Raw genomic sequence first — 20,571 nt, forward strand, 5'->3', positions numbered from 1 at the left:
TGGCACCTCTGAGCTGTTACCTTCGAGCAGGAAAAGATGCAAGACTACACACAGACTTAGGCTGAACTGAATTCAGAGGTGAAAAACATGGGGAGGTCCATCTCCTCTTCCCCTTCCCAAAGGGCTGCCCATGTCAGTCCACACTCTTGGAAAAAGATGTGCAGATTACAAAATGCTCAGTTCAAACCTAAAAGCATTAATGTAGCATACCAAAGGAAGGACACAGAACCACTCGTCTTGAAAGACGGCATTTCTCTCATGTCAAGCCAACCACCTGCAAAAGCACCAACTAAATTAAAACACTACTTTCTGACTTTCCCTGACTCTGTACACTGACCTTTGAAAGACAAAATAAATTGTCAACTCTGCTAACACTTTCCAGACAAATAATTATTTAACAAGAATACAAGTAAGAAAAAGCATATCCTTTTTCCCAATTCAGAACTACAGAGTCCAGCAGCAGAAGACAGAGCAGCAAGGAAAGTTGTTTGTTGGCAGCCTTATCACTAACAGAAACAACCTTATTTCTACTATTATTTTCTTTGGTAGCAATTCAAATTTGCCTTCTGTACCACAGCCAGATTACACTCAAATATTATTTTTCATTATCTGTAATACAGACATAAGATTTTATGGAGGAAGGCACAGAGGTGCAATCAGACTCTACATCTGCATTATACCAACAACCCTTTGGTTCCTCTTCTGGCCTAGGGCTAGACCACAGGAAGATCCACTTCAAGTCAAAATTCCCCAGCCTTTCACTCAAGGAAACAAAATACTAAAAGACCATAATCCAAACTCCACAAGATGTGGTCCTTCAGACTTTCTGAAGCTTGGCTGTGACCCTCCCTAGGTTTTGGGCACAGTCCACATTAGCCATTATAGTCCTGCCTTCTGAGTAAGGAAGTAAAATTAGAGTTATCTGAAACTGAAAGTCAGTTAGATAGAAGCCACAGACCAGAAACCAGAAGGTCTCAGTCTTAGTTGCAGAAGATCCAAGTTCAATCATTGATGTAATAATACATGGGCATAAGCTATTACTTGTATAATCAAGAGTATGATTATACACACAATTATATATGGCACTGCTGACATTGTATGCTGTAGACACAGCAGAACCTAATTTCTGTTTGACAACAACAGGTGGGTGCATTGGCTAAAAGGAGGCAAGATTTTAATGTTTCTGTGCTACTGGAAAAAGTATTGCTGGCAGTTTGCTTCAGTATCAAAATGTAACAAAAAAATCTGAAGACTTCATAGTTAAAAGCCATCCTACATAAATACCTTCTTTCAAAGTGGAATGAATGTCCTCCATGTCACATCGGATTTTGGCTCTGCAGTTCAGTAACTTCTTATCCCAAACATTTATGACATCTTTCTGACATGTACCAACTTCATCATAGTCCAGTTTGACTTTTCTTGTTTGCAGCTCATCTCTGCTTGCTAGAGCACAGAACACAAAGGAATAGTACAGGAAAAAAACAGAACATCAGATAATTAAATGAAACATCAAATATGCAAAACCCATTCAAGCTAGGAAAGCTGGGGAGGGACTTTTTACAAGAGCTTGTAGCGAGAGGACAAGGGGTATTGGATTAAAACTGGAAGAGGGGAGATTTAGGTTAGACATTAGGAGGAAATTCTTTAGTGTGAGGGTGGTGAGACACTGGAACAGGTTGCCCAGGGAAGTTGTGGAAGCCCCATCCCTGGAAGTGTTCAAGGCCAGGTTGGATGGGGCCCTGAGCAATCTGGTCTAGTGTCCCTGCCCACTGGTGATTCTGTGGTATCTATCTGATAATCTGACTATGGATAAATACACCTTCTACAATTCATCAGTTAAGAGCTGAGATGGTGCTCGTCTTCTGTCATAAGACACTGCAGGTAATAATTTATCTTCTGCTATTGTACCATAAACACTGGCAATTCATAAAATACATGAAAACATTTTTTAAGGCTTGGGACGAGAAGAAAAGTCCACTGAGCACAGTCAATTTCACCCCATCTGCTGCTTCTTTCAACTGCAAAAACACTTTTGATGATTTTTCTTTTGTTTGTATTGAACATGGCAATTGTTTTAATATGGGAAGTCCCAAACATATTAATGCTTATGTTAGAGATTCAGGCAACCAAGCTAGGCAAGTCTTCTAACTGAAGTCTTTCACAATGGTCCCAGTTTTCACATGTTCCTTAAGAAACTCGTAAGAGGTCTTGGAATTGCTACCTGGCATCAAGCTGACTAGAATAGAATGAACCAACAAGAACCATACCCAGAAATGTACATATGTGCTGAAGCACAGAGCTCACGTTGCTGGGTATTTAACAGATTTACTGCATAAGACTACCTAACACAAGATATTTATTCTAGAGGACTCACTATTTCTGAAATAAAGCTGCATAGTTACTCTGGAATTAATGGAGGAGCAGCTTTAATTTCCATTACTGAGAAATTAACTGGTATTATTTTATTATACATAATTTACAAAGATAGGTTTAATTATCATTGGACTGAATTATACATTTCACAAAATGACCTCTGAAAGCTGCAATTGAGTTTATCCCAAATTTGCCTTAATCCATGTGCAGTACTTGCTCCCTGCTGGAGACTCTTTCCTCTTACGTTCTCCACCTCCATCCCTAGGTGAAAGCAAACTCTCACATTATAGTGCAAGCCGCAAAACAAGAAAATAAATTCCTTTACCTAATAATCACATTTCAGATATAGATAATACTGGATTAATCCATAAGATTAATCTTAGCCCACTCCTAAAATGTAGGGGACAATTTTTAAAATTTTTATTTCCAAAAGCTCTGTGTTTCACCAGTGAGATCATATCCACTCAAGACTACAAGAAGCCTTGTAGAAGCAACTATTACACAAGGTGCAGTGCACTTCCATTAAAAAGGGAATGTGATCTCCCCATGAGAATTTACAGTCCAACTAGGGCAAATTTAAATGCTACCCTCTTGCTGTATGATTTGAGAACTCTCATTCTCATAAGCAGCATGTGAAAGACTCGAGACAACTGTAACATATTTCAGGGTGACAATGAGCTCCAGAATTAAGTGCATGGATTATCATTCACTGAATAGTACTTTGGCTCTGCAGTTAATCCTACTGAAAGTTGGCAAGTTCACCTGTTGATCATACTTGCCCTACCTCCTATACCAACTATCTTGTTAATCTTCTTTCTAACCATTGCTAGGTGGTCTGCTACTTTTTGCAGTTCTTATATTTCTATGTGATCTTCTGGAAAAGCTGCTTCTAGCTGCTCAGAAAAAAAAAAAAAAAAAAGAAAAAGCATGTTTCTGCCACTCACAGAACTTACCTTCTGTAAAACAATGAGCTAATAGTATTCAAGTCTCCTCGACAGCAAAAGGAACAGGAAAAGAGATTCTATTAATATTTTGTAAATGAAAATCAACAAAACTAACAGGAAACCATTGAAATAAATTCCACAGCAATTCCAGTCTTAAACCAGTCGTGTACAGCTGGATAAACTCACAGGTAGGTACATGAATTCAAGTAGAGAAATACCCACATTTCTGTTACTACATTTCCTATTCCTGAGAGGTACATTTAATCATAGGCTAGAATGCCAACCACTTCCCAACTAGCACTTCTTTGGAAACTATCAGTTCTGCATATGTCCTGTTCATAAAATGACCAGTGCTACAGCAGCCCACAGGAAGGAAGCCTGAAGACAAGCATTAAGACAGTTTATTTTTCATCCTTTGAAAACAAATGATGAATTCCAGCTAACAAGACTATCAGTTTCACCAGCAGTAGAATGGAGACATGCTCCTTGGAGCACAACTCAAGATGTAGGCTGGCAGATGAGTGCAAATTTGGACCCTCCACTGCTGATGTTTTCACCAAGAATGATCACACAGGCAGAGCTTATTTTCTACATATCCATTACAGAATAGAAATAACTTATAAATAACTCTTAGGCATCTGGACTGTTCTAACAGTTTTCAGGACCTCCAGCCATGCACAGCAGGTATAGAAAAGAGTTTCTTCCTCAGCTCACACAACCAGAGGGAATAACAAAGAATTAGCCGTAGTGACTACTGCAGACATCCAGCTTCCCCACCCTACAACTGTAGACTGACTGACAAAACAACAAATGAAGATTTTCGCTGAAGTGAAAACAGATTTCTCCGTAGATGTGCCCTATGAAGCTAGGAGTATCCACAGAAGTGTGTGTCAACAGGTAGAAAAACTTTAGAGAGAATGTACAGAGAAATACACTACACGTGTAGGAAATACATTCAAGGATGTACACTTCTAGGGATGTGGAAAGACTTCTGTCCTGCTGTTTTTCTTTCCTCCCTCTGCCTTCTCAATAAGGACCACTAAAGGAGGAAAACAAGATTACTATGTTTTGTTTGAAGAATTAGACTACCCTATGTAGAGAGGATATTTGAAATTTTCAGCTTGCACCTAAAGCTACTAGGTCTATTACACTAAAGAACTTCCATATGTGAGGCTAGACATTGCATCTGTCTTTTATCTGTGAGTCTTGACCAGTCATAATAAAGTATCATAACTAGAAGCTCAGGCAGCTGAGAAATCATCATGGCCAACTTCAGATCCCTGAGTAACAGCACTCAATTTTCAGTGTACTGTGCTCATCTTCTAAAGAAAAAAAACAAAACAAACCAAAACCAAAAAAACTTTTTAACATACCTCAAGAGTCAGTTGCTCAAAAATCATATTTGGATTCAAATATTTATAAATTACCACTGTGATGTGGTTAATGAAGGACAGAAAGCCTGGACAGAAATGCCTCATGCTGCAAAGGATTGAAACAAGATATAGAGGGTAAGGTTTACCATATCTAGACTTGGTCAGCCAGAACACCAACTGTAGCAACCTTTGTCTAACATGCACTAAAAATGGAAAAGTTACCACTTTCTTCTTTAAATAAGGTGGCTCATTAAGAATCGGCAGATGGCCAGAGAACCTGGTAAACTGAAAGACAGGGCTGGGCAAACATTTCTTTCCTAGCACTCTTCATTAAAACAATTACAGAACCACATCTCTGTTTGAGGTGTCCAACACCTGTACAGCTTTCAGCTTCAGGCAGCAAAACTTGTGTTATTTTTTAGGGGTATTTTCTAAATAGCTAACCTTCCAGCTTCTGGTTTTCTTTTTCCATTCGAAGCAATAGAATTTGTTGATGTATGGCTTTTCTCCACAGACTCTGTAGTTCTTCTGAGTTTTTCCTCTCTCCAGTTTTATCTGGAAAATCCTCATTTTGCAATACTAGAACAAGAGGGTCCTCCTCCAAGGGTGGAGCAAGAGGGGATAATGGTAACAATTCACTTCCGTCATGACCATCTGCAAAGAATCAGAAAGCTATTACAGGAAAGACTGTTTGACATATCACACAAATCTAAGTCACAGCAGAACAAAAATAGCTGTCTTCCACATTCAGCAGTGAGGTGCCGATTCCAAAGACAGAGAAAATGCAGTTCAACAGTAGAGAAATATTTTTAAATAGGGTTTTATTCAAAATAAAGTTCTACTTAAACTAAAAGGAATCTTCAACCCCTTCCCCTTCTAGCTCCTTCTAGAGTTACAAAAAGGCATTTATCCATAGTCCTTTACAGCTGAGCTTCCTTACTGCTGTAGTTTACTACACTGCTGTGATATACTAAAAGCAACTTTTTCCATCTGCCAAGCTGCACCACAGGCAGTGCTAAAGCACTTTACAGTCACTAAATACAGTTTGTTATTTAACTGTGGTTGTGAATTTTGGCAATGGTACTGTATCAACACAGCAGGATTTCAGATACTTCAGAGGTTACTACCTTAAATGACCTAAAGCTGTAAGAATTGTTAACACACTCAACAGGTGCCATGTGCAGTACGAGGACAAGACAAAAATTTAACATTTCCTGCAAACACTGCTATTATGTAAGCAGGCTAGGGTGAAGATTTGCTAACTATTAAAGAGTTTGTCAGCAAGAGGTAGTTCTTCATTTCCTTGCTACTAGTGCAGCTGTGGCAGATTGCCCTTAATTTGATTTTGATGACAGAATCCTCTGTTCAAACCAACAAAGACCTAAAGCCAACTAAGCACAACTGATCTCTATTGAGGTTCTAGCAATAATTTTGTTGTTATCAAGCTGCCTTCCTTCTCCCTTGCATATTTTCACACGTTGCAGTTCACTATAGTAACAACTAGTCAGTAACAACTGCTTGTTTATTTTCTTTAAAAGCACGCACAGACCTGGATGCTGCATCTTGGAAGGAGATTTATTCATAGGTGAAGCTACCTGCAGGAATATTCTCCGCCGCCAGGAGATGCGGCGAGGTGTGAGCGTGGCCCCCACAGCATTTAGACATTCACTGCTGCAGACAGTTGATGTTCTTTTCTTTCCCTCCCCATCACTGAAGGAAAGAAAAAGCAGGTGGGGTAATCAAAGCCAGTCACTTTGGACTAAAAAAAGAAACAAACAACTTTACTAAGTCTGTCCAGTATACCCTCAAACCTGCAGGAGCATTTGCTGGGAAGCTTCAGAAGGCAAAACATGCTGTGTGCGAGCTTCGCCTTGAATACAGAAGTGCCCAGTTGTATTCCTGTACCACAGCACTGGGAAGCCAGTACTACATACCATCAGGTAGGATTCATAGCATTCATGAAGCATTCAGCTGGAAGCTCAGAATAAAATCTAAACTTTCTGAAAAGCTAAGAAAAACATGGTAATATTTTAGCCTCTAAAATAGACAGCAATGGGTTTTGCTTTACCATACATGAGTCTTACCGGGGCGATATGATGTCATACCCCTAAATGCACAGATGTTGCTTTAGCAGATGATGCTTTAGCAGAGCATAACATCCCATTCAGAGCTGTTTTAAATGGCATGATGAACTCACAGGTGAGTATTTAATTGGAGACCATGTTCTGGCCTTCTTGAAGCATAGAAAAGAGGCTGCACGAGAAGTGGACACTTCATCAGCATAAGTGGGGCCAAATGTCCTCATGTTTCATCAGCATCTCCAGCTGAAGGAACAGAGCTTTTGCCAAAAGAGGTCAAGTCAGTTCCTACAAGGACCTGAAAAGCACTGATGTCCTCCCCTGTACCATGTAGAAAAAGATTTACATAGTGATTTTCATAGTAGCTTAAGATGCTGGAAGAGGCAAGGAGAGGACACAGGGAAACTTTTCCAGGACATCATGTTAAGAGGACACCAGGCACATCTTTCTACTGACTGTTGCCAGAGGAAAGAAGATTTGGCTTTCAGAAGTACTTGAGCTACTTTCAGAAATATTTTAGCATTCTGCATTTTGTGGTAGTAAAGTAAGTACACAGATCTTGTACAGCAATGGGTACATTGATTATCTGTCACAAATCCTTCCACACAACGTCAGCAACATGACACACCACTACAGCCTTCTTGAGAAGACAGCATCAAATATGGGAAACTGTATCTACAGCTTAATCACAGGGAAAACTGCGCTATCAGCACAGCAGTAGCTACATTGAAATATTCACCCTGTGATGAATTTCCATGCTACGGTACAAAGTCCCTAGAAAGAGTCAGATTAAAGAAGAGCCCAGCAGGTTTGTTATTCACGTTCACTATGTTTGTGGTGGTAAATTAGTTGCAGATGAAGACAGTTTGCCAGCTGCAGTCAGTCTCCCCACTTTTGGCTTGCACAAAAGGAGAGATCAGCAAAGGAAGCAGACTATATCTTACTGAAGTTTCAGCTACACCAGTCTCCCACCTAGACCATCTCAATCAGCACTTCTCATATCAAACACTCTGTGCTGAATGATAATCCACCAAGCTAGAACTGGCCTTTGTGCTGATCAAAGCTGTCTCTATGCTAACTATCTACAACAGGTCCCCAACATCTATAGGTCTCAATGAGCAAACAGGACTCAAACATACACACGTATCAGACCCTGCTTCAATATCCTGGCAGAGAAACAATGATGTCTTCAAGCTCACTTACCCAGCATTAGACACCACCCTGCTCTCCTGCTCTAAGAACAGAGCTATGGGCTAGGAGCCCTGGGTAACAGTCTGAATCATTCTCTAATCTCAGTTTAGTTTCTATACTGCCTTCAGTTCCCTATGCATCATTCTGTTAGTAAGTGGTCTCAGTAAAGTCCCATGTTGCACTAACCAAAATAGCAACAGGAAACCTTGTGACAATCATCTTTGCCTAACTTTACACAGTCTTTGGTGGTGGGGTAACCACTATTGGTGCTAAACGTAGACTAAAAAACTTAATTTTAATCTGAAGCTGCTGTTTTCCAAAGGTATTTCAGTCCAACAGCTTTTGAAAATAAGGTATTGAGTTTGGATATATGAATCACTATAACTCATGTTTCTAAAAATAAGAATAGAGAAACTACTACTCACTATTTCAATCCTTACATATCATGTGTTAGAACACAAAAAAAATAAGTCATCCCAAGCCTTACTAAATAGAAACTATGTAACAAGAAAACTTCCTTTCTATTGCTATATACGAAAAGCTACATTCAGCTACTGTGGCCCTAAACATGCAGGCAGTCCTAAGAACAGTGTTCAATTTAAAGGAGTAAAACTTAAAATAAAAGTCAGAATAAGAGGGTGGCTATTTTAGGGTCTGGAACAAAGCTGGTTAAACCACTGGAGTCACAGACTTACAGCGGGATTGGTTAGTCCCAGGTGCTACCTTTTGTAGTGTGCAAATCATACAGTTCTGAAGATCTTTCTGCTGCTAAACCCTCCCTTCCAAAACTCCTGTGGCATTTTGAACAACTAGTATTAACTACCTCCTCCTTCCAAGAGCTGTCTGATGAGTGATTAGAGGAAAACTTTTGATAGTCTCATGCATGCATCTTGCCATATGAAATGGAAGGCTAGGGCACCTCTGAAAACACTAAGATTTAGGAAAGGGAGGCCAGAAAGGGAGCAAAGGCAGTTTCCTCATTCCAAGAGAGACAGACAAGTCCTAGCTTAACATCAGATCTGAAGGTGTGAAACAGTATCCTACAGAGTAAAAGCAGGAAGAACACAGAGTAAAATGACAGTGTCTCCTATCCTGTGATGAAATGGTTCAGAATGTTGGTGCAAAAAACAGATGAGTTAACTCATTTACATATTCCCCACTTTGAAATAAAAGTTGTACAATAGTTATTCCCTAAACTATCATCTCTCATACCTGAACTTAACTGCCTGGCTTTGCTCTTGATTGTACCTGTAAGAAATCAGGTTAATTCAGGTTTTAAGGTAGTTGTGGATTTTGACAACCAGGCAGGTAGGTACTCTTCTCCAACAGGTCAGCAACACCTCATATGGTTCCTCTAAACAGGGCAGAGGTAAAGGGGAAAAAAAAACAATAACCAACAAACAAAACAAAAACAAACAAACAAACACCCCCAAAAAAACAGTCTATCTAACCACTAGCTACCAGTTCCCTGAAAAATGAAGAGGCTTATTAATACGAGCAGAGATACTAAGAGCAGAGACACTAAAAAGCAGCCCTGAACAAGAATGACTTCTTGGGTTATACAATGACAGAGCCACCAAGAAGAAAACAATGCAATTGCTTTCTACAAGCTCCTGTCCTGCTGCAACCTACCAGCAACTGAACAAGACTAAGTGCACCAGAATCAACGTGCTGAAAGCTAAGAGATGGTAGTACCTAAAATCTTACAGAACTAAGGAATAGATATTTAAGAACTAAACTGCAAAAACTAGGACATGGTTACAAGATTTTTTTTTACTTTTATTTAAAAAAATGACAATTAGATTATGGAACAGCTTCTACAACAGAGTTTGTTTCTGTTTTGTAAAACACATGAAAGGGCAAAGCCAAATAATTCAGTAAAGAAATTACATAAAATTCAGTATTTCCAATTTTACTTACTATTCCTGTTCTAATCATTTAACATACCTCCCATGCATCTCTAGAAAATGGTAACAATGGAATACTCTACTTCACACAAATGCATCACAGTTTAGTTTGAAGACTAATGGTTCTCCATAAGGCTATTTAAGCCTATCCTCCTGACCCAAAGAAACCAAAATCCATTAATCAGCTTGTATGCAATAAAAAGTGAAATGCTATAAATTCGATATAATGCCTCAAATATTTCGGTCTCTACTATTCATCCTTAAACTGTTACAAGTGATAACCCAAGTACTCAAGAGTACAGAGTACATGATCATCTAAACTTTTTATCTCACAACTCAGTTTTCACCAATGCATCATCCCGCTTATTATTCTATCAGATAACGAGATGAGACAGCTAGTTTGGGGGTGGAACCAACCAACCAACAATAAAAAATAAAAAAAACAACACAAAAAAGCCCAACCCACAATTTGTTCAAACACGTTCTTTGCTGGATTTCAATTACCCAAAAATCTCTTTCCAAAACTGTTCTTTAAAACGCTTCCAAAGCCTGATATTAAAACAAACAAAACAAAACACAAAGCTGCATCATTTCTTGTGAACTCACTACAGAACACTTAAACTGAATTATTCAAAATAATGCATTTGAATTCATGCAAGCCAACTGACTGGAGAATAAATACTGTTTCTGCTTATGTCAATGTTTGCATTTTTCCCCAGTTTGCTTTCATTTCAACTTCTTCTCTTGGTTGGTCTAAGTAGCATTTGAATCAATTTGACCTACTTGGAGGCTTAGATGGTACAAAAATCCGCAGATCAAGTATAGAAAGACAGCTAATATCTCAGCTCCCAGGACTTAAGCTGGCAGAAGCCTATATGCAAGTCTAATGCATGAAGTATTCCTCCCCTCCAGAAGGAAGAAAAAACTACTTTGGACCAGATTACACCTCTCTTGATTCTCAATCCTGTCACATATTTTTATTCTGAATAATTACTTTGTTATTTTTTGTAAACAACGTTCTCAAGTATTTTACTTTCCGCATGGGAAAAGGAAGGGTTTAAAAAAAAACAAAACAGTTCAAATTCAAGTGGTGATAAACCAGTTTAAACTATCCTTGCATAACAATGAATGCAGTGAAGAGAGACAGCAAGGGCAAGTTGCACCTATTCTGAAGTCTGTTCCATTTTTTAAAGTGCTGCTTTTATTTTTATATTAGAGCAAAAGAACAGATTATTTCAATGGTCTAACTTTCAGGAGCAGCTGCTGAATAAAAGCCAGAAATTCTGAAAGTTATAGAAATGAAAGTTTAAAAGCAGATTATGCTCTCAAATTGCTGTTTGTTTACCTCCACATCCGCAGGGTATTTTTTTTTAATCCTTATATATGCTTGTGTTCAATAACACTGCACAAAACACAGCCCAGCCTTCTCTCTACACAAATGAATTGACAATGCAGTAAAAACATTCTGAAGGCACCTACTAACATTGTGCCAATGCCAAACTTTACTATTTAGTTAATTCCTTACAGCAGAAAAAAATGCTTTCTCTCTTCCACATAAAGCGTCACAGTAGTGATCATTAGAATTAAATCCAAAGAGCTCAACCTCCCCATAAACATTGGGAAAAAAAGACATGTCTTTCATGATAGTGAAATTTTTTGGAGGCTTTTTTTAATTTCTTCTGGGTTTAGGTATTCCAACACAGCCATTTAAATCCTAGCAAGTCAACTGAAGCTTCCTTTTTAACGAATCTCAAGAATCTTTCAGGGCATGACTCATGCTTTCTAAATGAACATGGTTCCAGTGACAAGCACCGTACTAGTGTTCAGGAAGGGAGGTGGATAAATACACATGATAAGCTCTGTAAATGTCAGAATATTAAAGACAATCATATTAAGATGAGAGCAACTGTGCAGGAAAACCAACTTCCCTCTATTAATTAGATGAGACAAAGATGTCTACAGTCAGTTGAGAACTGTACCCTGTATTTCCAACACCCTAGTATCACTGTCTGGGTTTGTGACCACATGTTGCATGTGACATAAACATGGATCAGACACACCTTCTATACAGTGGCCAATACATAAAGACACTTATACAATGAGCAGAGCTGATTTTTAACACCTACCTCCTCAGCTGATCCTGGCTTGGTGTTATTTGCATAGGTCCATCTGACTGCTACCCATCAAAAATCTTTCTATAAAGAATTCTGACTGTAAATGGCTCTGCCCCGTAGATCGAAGTTCACTAGCACACCAAGAAAAGCTGCCTGCTGTACCACATGTAATCTCAAAGCAACATTATATAGGAAATCAGACTATAATTTTTCTCCAGTGCAATGTGGCTAGGATACACTTTGTGAATGCGTAGTAACCATTACTCTTAGAGAGGAAAATGCACTGATGTTTCCATTAATGTTTCTTAACAGTTGAGCAGCTTATAGACTTCAGATGGTAAAGGACTGCCACACTGCACTAAATTCAGCCTAACATACACTCTCACAAGAATACTAAAAACACCTCATACTGAGCCTACCAGAGACAGAAGATTGTTGTCTCTGTGAAAAATAACCAAAGGAAAACAAACAACCAACAAAATACAAACCCACAAAACAACAAAGCAATCCACATGAAAAACCACACCAAAGATTTGAGCTTTCTATAATTCATAAACCTGATGGCATGACACACACTTGCAAGTTAAATCAGAGAAAGTCTCAAGAGTTTCAGGTATTCCCAGCTGAACAATGTATTTCATTCTCCATTACAGAATCACAGAATTCTAGGGTTTGGAAGGGACCTCGAGAGATCATCTAGTCCAACCCCTCAGACACAGCAGGGTCATCTAGAGTACATCACACAGGAACGTGTCCAGGTAGGTTTTGAATGTCTCCAGTGAAGGAGACTCCACAACCTCTAAGGGCAGCCTTTTCCAGTGCTTTGTCACTCTCACAGTAAAGAAGTTTTTTCTGATGTTTACGTGGAACCTCCTATGTTCCAGTTTGCACCCAGTGCCGCTGGTCCTATCACTAGACAAGGCCCAGTTGCTCCCAACAAGACCTATGGCTAACGAGAACCCATTTTCACAAGAGCTTTTGCACTAATTTAAGATTAAATAGTATCAAAACCCCATATACTACAAAACCTAAGTAGAAAGAGAGTGATTTTCTGGGACTCACTCCTAATTTGAAGATCTCCCCACCTCACAGATCAAAATTCTATCATAATGATATCCAGTATCTTGACTAGTGTGCATAACAAATTCCAGAAAGAGTAATATCTCAGAAATTTAATCTTGGAATTAGCTGGCATTAAAGCACAGTTTTAGTATAATACTCAATACATACATTCTCCAAATCTAGAAAGCTGTGTTTCACTGCTGGGATTCAGCTGCATGTACAAACTAACCTGGGCATTGGTTCAGCTTGAATCACAGAACCACAGAATTGTCAGAGTTGGAAGGGTCATCTAGAGGTCATCTAGTCCAACTCCCCTGCTAAAGCAGGATCACCTAGAGCACAAGGTAGGATACAGTGTGCTTAAGGAGATGATATGTACTTCATATTTATTCTAACCTATGTATCACTACAAATTGCTACACCAAACTGTACCTTAAAGACACCTTTAGGTCAACTGCCTCTCATATTAGCTTTCATATTTAAATAATTTCTTACAGTCTACCTTAAAATGGAGATGACAAACTAATCTGTGTTTAATGCAACTTCACTCCACAATGTAAAAAAAATTGTGGGCACCCCTAAAAACTTCCACATTTATCTCAGGCAACTGAAATTCCCATGTATTAGAGTCCTAACACCCAGGATACAGGTCTCAACACTTTTTTTTTTGTAAGAATACAATATATTATTGTTTTTCCAAGGAGAAACAGTCACAAGAGCACTTTCTCCAACTGTTGGGTATGATTAGGGCTGAGCCACACTCAGAGTACCAGAGACAAAAGTATAGTTCAGTGAACAAGGACGGATTGACAGAGAAAGGTTGTCATTAACAGGAGAGAAATGAAAAGGCCACCAACTCACAAAAAAGCACCATGAAGTTCAAAACTTCACTGTATTCATTACAGTCCTACCTCGGAAAAGAGAGTTTTCTCAAGAATTGTCCTGAAGGAGAGCCTATTCTTACAGTAAAAAGAAGTGTGACTTCCATTCAGACACTAAGTCTTTCACACTGACGTCAGAAAGCCCTTCTTATACCTTCACTGCTTCCCCACTCCTCTTTAATTGCAAGTTATTTTCCGATTCTCTCTAAACATCTCGCATCTTGTGTCACCCAACTAGCTTAGAATTTCCCCTTCCTCATGCACAGGCATCCCACGTTAGTACTGTACACTCTTCACACTGTTATTCTCACATGCTAATGATCACAGCAACACATGCTGGTTTGCATTCAGCAGAGAAAGCATTAAATCGGCATGATGCTCCTAAAAACTGTTGCATTTCAGGTGACAAACCAACGCAAGAGATTGGCACTGCAGCAGAATAAGGTCACAGCTACTAGGTGTCAGCAGAGAAGCCTATTTTTTGGCCAAAAGCCTGTCCACCCATTTGCATAAAGTACTTAAGGAAGTCTGTTAGAAATGCAGCAGCACAAAGCAGAGTGGGAGAACTCCCATGTGCTGCGTTGCACTAGGAAGCTTGTTGTTAAGCTTGTGGCAGTGAAGAACTAGGCAGGAGACAACGCTCTCACCTCTTGGAGAGGTCATTTTCTGAGTGCTGGAGCAACCTTCCTGAGCCCTGGTAAAAGCTTTTCAGGAAAGAAGGGGCAGAGACAGAGGAGGGGAGACCAGGTGACGCAGATTCACTCTCATTGAGAGCGCGCCGAACCCCGAGAACAGGGCTGTGCAGGCAACAAGAGAACATAGTAGATGGGTCAGCATGGATTTGGATACAATAATAAAACATCCAGATAAAAGATACTGGCCAAGTACCTCATCTTGGCTTTGTTTCCCAGAAAAAAATGTGCCAAGTGTACTACTGGGCAGCTTCCCTGATGATACTGGTTTTGCTGTTACAGCTGATTTCTTGTAAGAAACACTTCAATGACATTGCAGAGGCAGACCACCATATTTCTTTAGCCTTATTTGTTCTCAAAGCAAATTCAGAAAAAGAATCTCTGAAACATTCAGAAAATATCCTTAGAAAACTGCTTCCAATAACATGAACCATGTTGTTTCCTCCCCTAAATTTTCTCTTGCTTTTGTAAATAACAAACAATCTGTACTTACTAATGTGTTCTAGCAACACACTTAAATGCAGTAAAGTGTTTAAATCAAGAAAGCCCTCCTACACCATTAAACATTACTTATTAAGTGTTGAGGAGACCTAAAAATTAAATCAGTTTCTTTTACTTCAAATTTTTTATTAATCCTCAATAGTCAAGGAGAAAAAGAAAAATGCCAGCCTAGAACCAAGTTGTCACAAACTGTTTTGATTGAAAAATCTGCTGATGATGCCACTTAATCAGCAACTTCTTAAAAGTTATTACAAAGAATTGAAGTCAGCAAGTCCTTCAGTTTGAACTGTCAGGGTTTCCTGTTTGCATACAACACTGTCAATGGAAAAAAAAAAAAATAACCAAAGTTTATCTTAGTAAAAAACACTATCTCTTCAGAAACACAATGTAACAAAGCTATTTCAAGGCTAGTCTCTTACCCTTCGCCCTCCTCCATTCTCTTAAACAGCAAAAACTTTTTTGCCTGTCTGCACAAAGCTGTGCAGCATGCACACTGACATTTAAATCCAAACAAATGCATGAGAAACTACTATTTAAAGCCCTTTTTAGAAAGAGCCTACAAAAAGCATAGTTGCAGCTAAACAGTTAAACATGACAAATAGTTTGGAGAAAGCTCTTCTCCAACAGAAAAAAATTCAGCTCATCTGGGCCTGAATCTTGTTAAGGTTTTGGAGTTCAGTCTCTTACTGCAGATAGCCAGGTTGAAGGCAAAGAAAGCACAGCCAAAGAGCGCCCACAAGGAACTGTGGGGACCTCTTCTGACTGAGTGAAGGAACTCCTGAAAGAACAGAATTCCACATGTTAACAGCTGGAGAGTATCCAAAAAGGAAGGGAAAAAAGTTAGAGAGGGACGCTCTGGAAAAAGGCAAACAGGCAAATGGCATGCCTCGCAGCTCAGGGGATGTGTTTAATCCTAAATCCTTTTGCGAGACTCCTCACGAGTTTTAATTCTGGAATACTCTCTGGTAGCTTGGCTAACACAGTAGCTGACACTTGAAGCGGTCGGTGCCTTTTTCATCCTGGCATAAAAATGTTATGCTATGGTTTCTGCAGTGAAAAGCAGCGAGCATCTCTTCTCCAGAGGGCCTGACAAATAAACAACATAACAGATCGGTGCCAGCATCCAGTCCGATGATAGATTTCTCTGGACTGACGCATCCCCTTAATCACTAATCCAGGGATTAGCAAGTTACTGCAATACTGCAAAGCCCCAAACTGCTCGGAGGCAGAGAAGACAGGCCGAAAATAAATAAATAGATAGCAGAGCTGTGCAGAAACAGTTTCTGTAAGAAGGAAGAGGGGCGAGACTCGTGTGCCCAGACAGCAGAAGGCAGCAGGCGCGTGGCACGGCGTGTCCTGACTCACCTTGTTGCCTCGACGCAAGTCTGTCGCAGGAGCGGGGACCGGACGCTCTGGGACCTCCCGTTCTGGAAGGTTATCCTCCGCCTGGCGCTGGAGGGAGGGTGGCTGAAGGTGTGCGCACGCCTCCTGAACTGGGGGGAGTCCGAGTCCTCCTCGGGAAACGGCTGCCAGGCCGGGGACACCGGGGAGGCTGGAGGAGTAGCTGGCGGGGAATCGCCCGGCGAAGCGTCCTGGAAGGAAGCATCAGCAGAGTGAGGCCTGCTGCTCCGTGCCCTGCCAGAGCGCGCGCTGAACCCCGCGGGCCACGCCGGGGCACCAAAGCCTCTCCCCCTGCTTGTCATGGCCCATTGTATGCTAATTATCACCAAAACCAGACATCCTTTGATAATTTAGTCCAAAACCAGCAGCGTCCTCCTTCTTCGGGGAAGGGATAAAAATGTATACACAACACAAACAACATACTAATTACTCCAGGCATCCTCTCAAAGGGATTGGCATTCCTGCTGCCACACTTCTGGCTCTTTCAGGAAAACGCAGGAATTGAAAAGACTAGGGAAACTGCTTTTAGCTAGTTTCCTCGACATATCGCGAGCACACTTCCTGTACCGTCATAGCAATATCCTGGAAGAGAGACTGTTATTACACAGCCAGTTTATGAGTAACTGCAGCAGGAAAACTATAGCAGAATCTTCACCTCCTGGGAAAACCAACAATCAGTCCTCATGTGAAGTAAAACATGAAAAACAGGAAATAAAAAGAAAGTGAACAGAGTTCCGCTCGCTCGCCCCCATACAGCATCCCCAACAGCTGGTTTCAGGTTAAAAAATTCCTTGCTTCCCTAAAGCAACTACTACTTACAGAAAGGATTCTTCACCTTCAGAGCATTTCCTTTCCTTGAGAGATGACCTTTTTTAATTACTTCAGTTAAACGAGGCAGAAATTGACCAGAAAATCCCTACTTTTCCTGTAAAAGCAGGGGAAGCGTAGAAAAAAAAGGACTGGCAATCTAACAACAGATTAAAGCTGAAGTTCCAATGCATATGCCAGCTTCCTCACACCCTCTGCCTCCCAGTAAAAACTCTTGAGTTTTGTAAGTTTATGTGCTTTCTGCTTCTTTTGAATTGAAGCCGAGTGCCATATTTACTCTTCATTAAGACTCATGAATGAAAACATGCTAGTTTTGACTAAGCTCCTTACGTACTTTCTCAGAAGCAAGGCTGTTGCAGCGCTCAAAGCTGTCCACGCTTCCCAGGCGGCCTCGCATTCTGTTGGCTCCCTGCAAGAAAAAGGCAAGTAATTTAATATGGTCTTCTTCCTCTTTGAAGGCTGAACGAAGATGGCAACAGCTGTGCAGGTGAACGCAGGACTGTTCAGGCACGTGACATAAGACCACAGACCAGGGCACAAGCACTGGATTTTAGAAGCAATGACACCTTTACCTGGCAAAACTGTCTTCTGCCACTCCTGCTCCCAGGAGTTTTAAACCTGCAGCTCTGTTGTCTGAAGCAACTGAGTATTTCTTGATCCATTTGAGGCAAAATAGCTGAATTGGCTTAAACAGCTGAGTTCAAAAAGCTCCAGACTTCATTACCATGCATGTACTGCAGATAATGGATGCATCTAACATACTACCACCTAAACAGAGATTTTACTCCACATCTAGACATTTTAGATATATTAAATTCCACCTTAGCAAAACTAATAAAAGCACTAAAAGAGGGAAAAAATGCTCTCCGGCTGCAAACCCAGCCAAATGGCACCAGATAACAGACAAGTCTCTTCAATTTTAACACAGACAACTCTGAGGCAAACTTGCCAGAAATTAGCGTTAGTAGATCCTTGCCAAAATTGTTGAGTCATCTGGTTCCACAGGAAGCGGTGACAGAGCGACAATGCTTTTGACTACCTTCCACTCCTAACTAACTCTCATGAAACATGGGAGATGTCTGTTGTTGGGTACTTCCAACTGCTGAAGTTAGTTGCTTCCAGTACTTTATCATGGGAAAAACAGTCTAGGTTTCAGGAAAAGCAGGTAGAGCTCCTCTTGTTATGCTTGCAACTACTGAGAAAGTTTTGTCAACATCAGCAATATTTATTTAGCCTACTTTTTCTTGGTAAGGTTTATTTTCAAGACTTACAATGCCCTTTAAGTACATTATCCCATTTAAGCTCATTACCAATGCACATTGTGCCTAAAGAATCTCTGCAGTGACCCTTACAATAAGACAACAGCAAAGAATAACTTGGAATTTTCTCACTAGCTTGAAAAAGACACACTTCTGGCACTGCAAGAAGGGCTTTTTTGTTCAGAAAAAAACAACAACAGAAGAGGTTAGTGCAGCATGGGCTAGAAGAAATCTGTTCATAAGGTCAATCAGAGGTTATATTTATTTTTTTGAGGTACTTCATCAGGAAGGCACAGCCTGTTTTCAGTTCAAACCTGACAAAAATAAGATCAGTCCAGCAAAACAAGTGAAAAAGCAACATTCCTTTGGGACTAAGGGAAGCCAGAGCACAGAACTCGGCATGCTTCCCTACCGTGAGCAGTGAGCAGCTACTCCCTCAAGTAGCTTAAAATGTCACTTGATGCTATTTGCCTAGCTAAGAAGTCATCCACTTAAAGTGTTCCTAGATATCTGGTTACTATATACTTATTTCTAATTTTTCTCAGATTGAGGCTGACAGTATGTCATATGACTTTCACTTTTTCCTTAAATCTTTCTGTCTACAAAAAGATGCTGAATGCCTTTTTTAAAAAACAAACCAAACCTGAATTTCTTATATATATATATATATATATGTATGTATATATACACACACACACTTTTAAAATAAAGACAGTAAGCTATGCAATAATTAGCATTGCATTACATCAATACCATGTGATTTGCAGCTGGCTTAAGGAGGAGAAAACCCACCACATCAATAGGTATTTGGTGCCTAAATACCTTTAGGAATTAGACATGATCCATTAGGCTTGTTGTAATAGCCTGATGAAGAATTATTGGAGCAGTTGTTGTGTAACACATGTATGCATGTAACACACAGCATACATGCACAGAGACACTCGTCATATATACCTGCTTTAACCAAATCACTAGTGGTTAATCTGCACTGTAAATTATTAGACCTGTTCACTAGGACGTGTAAGGGTAGGACAAGTGGTAATGATTTCAAGCTAGAGAAGGGTAGATTTAGGTTGGACATTAGGAAAATGTTCTTTATTATGAGGGTAGTGGATCATTGGAAGAGGTTGCCTAGAGGTGGTGGGGGCCCTATCCCTGGAGACATCCAAAGTCAGGCTTGATGGGGCTCTGTTGTAGTGTGAGATGTCCCTGCTTATTGTAGGGCAGCTGGACTAGATGACCTTTATAGGTCCCTTCCAACCCACGACATTCTATAACAATTCTGTGAAAACTTATTCCCAGTGACGCATGCCTATTCCACAATCACCGCAGGGTTAGTGACCCACCATCAGAGTTAGATCACTTTCCAGTCATGTGCCCTTTAGTTGTGGAAAAAAAAATAAAAATCCAACTCAGCACAGGCATGATTGTAGCTGTCACCATTTGATGATATTCCAGACTGCTGAAATTATCCAGATCATCTGACAGTCATTACTCTTTGTGCACTCTCTATTCAGACCAAGTTCCTAGCATGTAAACCTTGCTACATAACATAGGCCAGATCTGACCAGGACAGTTCTAATGCTAGCTTCAGTCTGAAGTCAAATGCACATGCAACCATAAGCACAGACAGCTTTAAGGATTCTCCCTGGTACGTAATACTTTGCCTCCTTGTAAGGGTTATGCCCCATATCACAAAGAATATATGTCTCTCATAAAACTATTTCAACATATAAGGGCAACTAAATGGAAACCCCTCCTGCACAGTGCCTGGGGCACCAGGAACTGTCAAAACCTGAGACACTGGCTCCTTGCGGAGAGGGTCTACCTGCCTGCCTGTGGGTGGTCTGTTCTGCCCCGGGACTCAAGACTGGCTGAGCCAAGGCTGGCATGCAGATGGGATGATGCATTGCAGCACCTGAAACAGTGCCCTGGGTCACCCTAACCTGGAGAGATGTCACTGCACA

At 40.3% G+C, this 20,571-nt stretch overlaps 1 protein-coding gene across 6 annotated transcripts in view; it reads right to left on the reverse strand.

Annotated features, from left to right (window-relative positions):
- The window catches only part of TBC1D4 (TBC1 domain family member 4), a 108,108-nt gene that overhangs the window by 12,199 nt on the left and 75,338 nt on the right, over nt 1-20,571 (reverse strand). For 2 of the 6 annotated variants that reach the window (XM_051617477.1, XM_051617493.1), the window contains exons 9-14: nt 17,680-17,754; nt 16,482-16,708; nt 14,571-14,720; nt 6,240-6,400; nt 5,135-5,344; nt 1,285-1,443 (exon numbers count right to left, since the gene is read on the reverse strand). In XM_051617477.1, coding sequence (XP_051473437.1) covers nt 1,285-1,443; nt 5,135-5,344; nt 6,240-6,400; nt 14,571-14,720; nt 16,482-16,708; nt 17,680-17,754 — 982 coding nt within the window. Of the gene's footprint in view, nt 1-1,284; nt 1,444-5,134; nt 5,345-6,239; nt 6,401-14,570; nt 14,721-16,481; nt 16,709-17,679; nt 17,755-20,571 lie in introns of those variants that run through there. The other 4 variants (XM_051617486.1, XM_051617512.1, XM_051617502.1 and 1 more) reach the window with 4 other exon arrangements.

Source organism: Apus apus, chromosome 1, assembly GCF_020740795.1.
Source record: "Apus apus isolate bApuApu2 chromosome 1, bApuApu2.pri.cur, whole genome shotgun sequence".
Lineage (NCBI taxonomy): Eukaryota > Metazoa > Chordata > Aves > Apodiformes > Apodidae > Apus > Apus apus.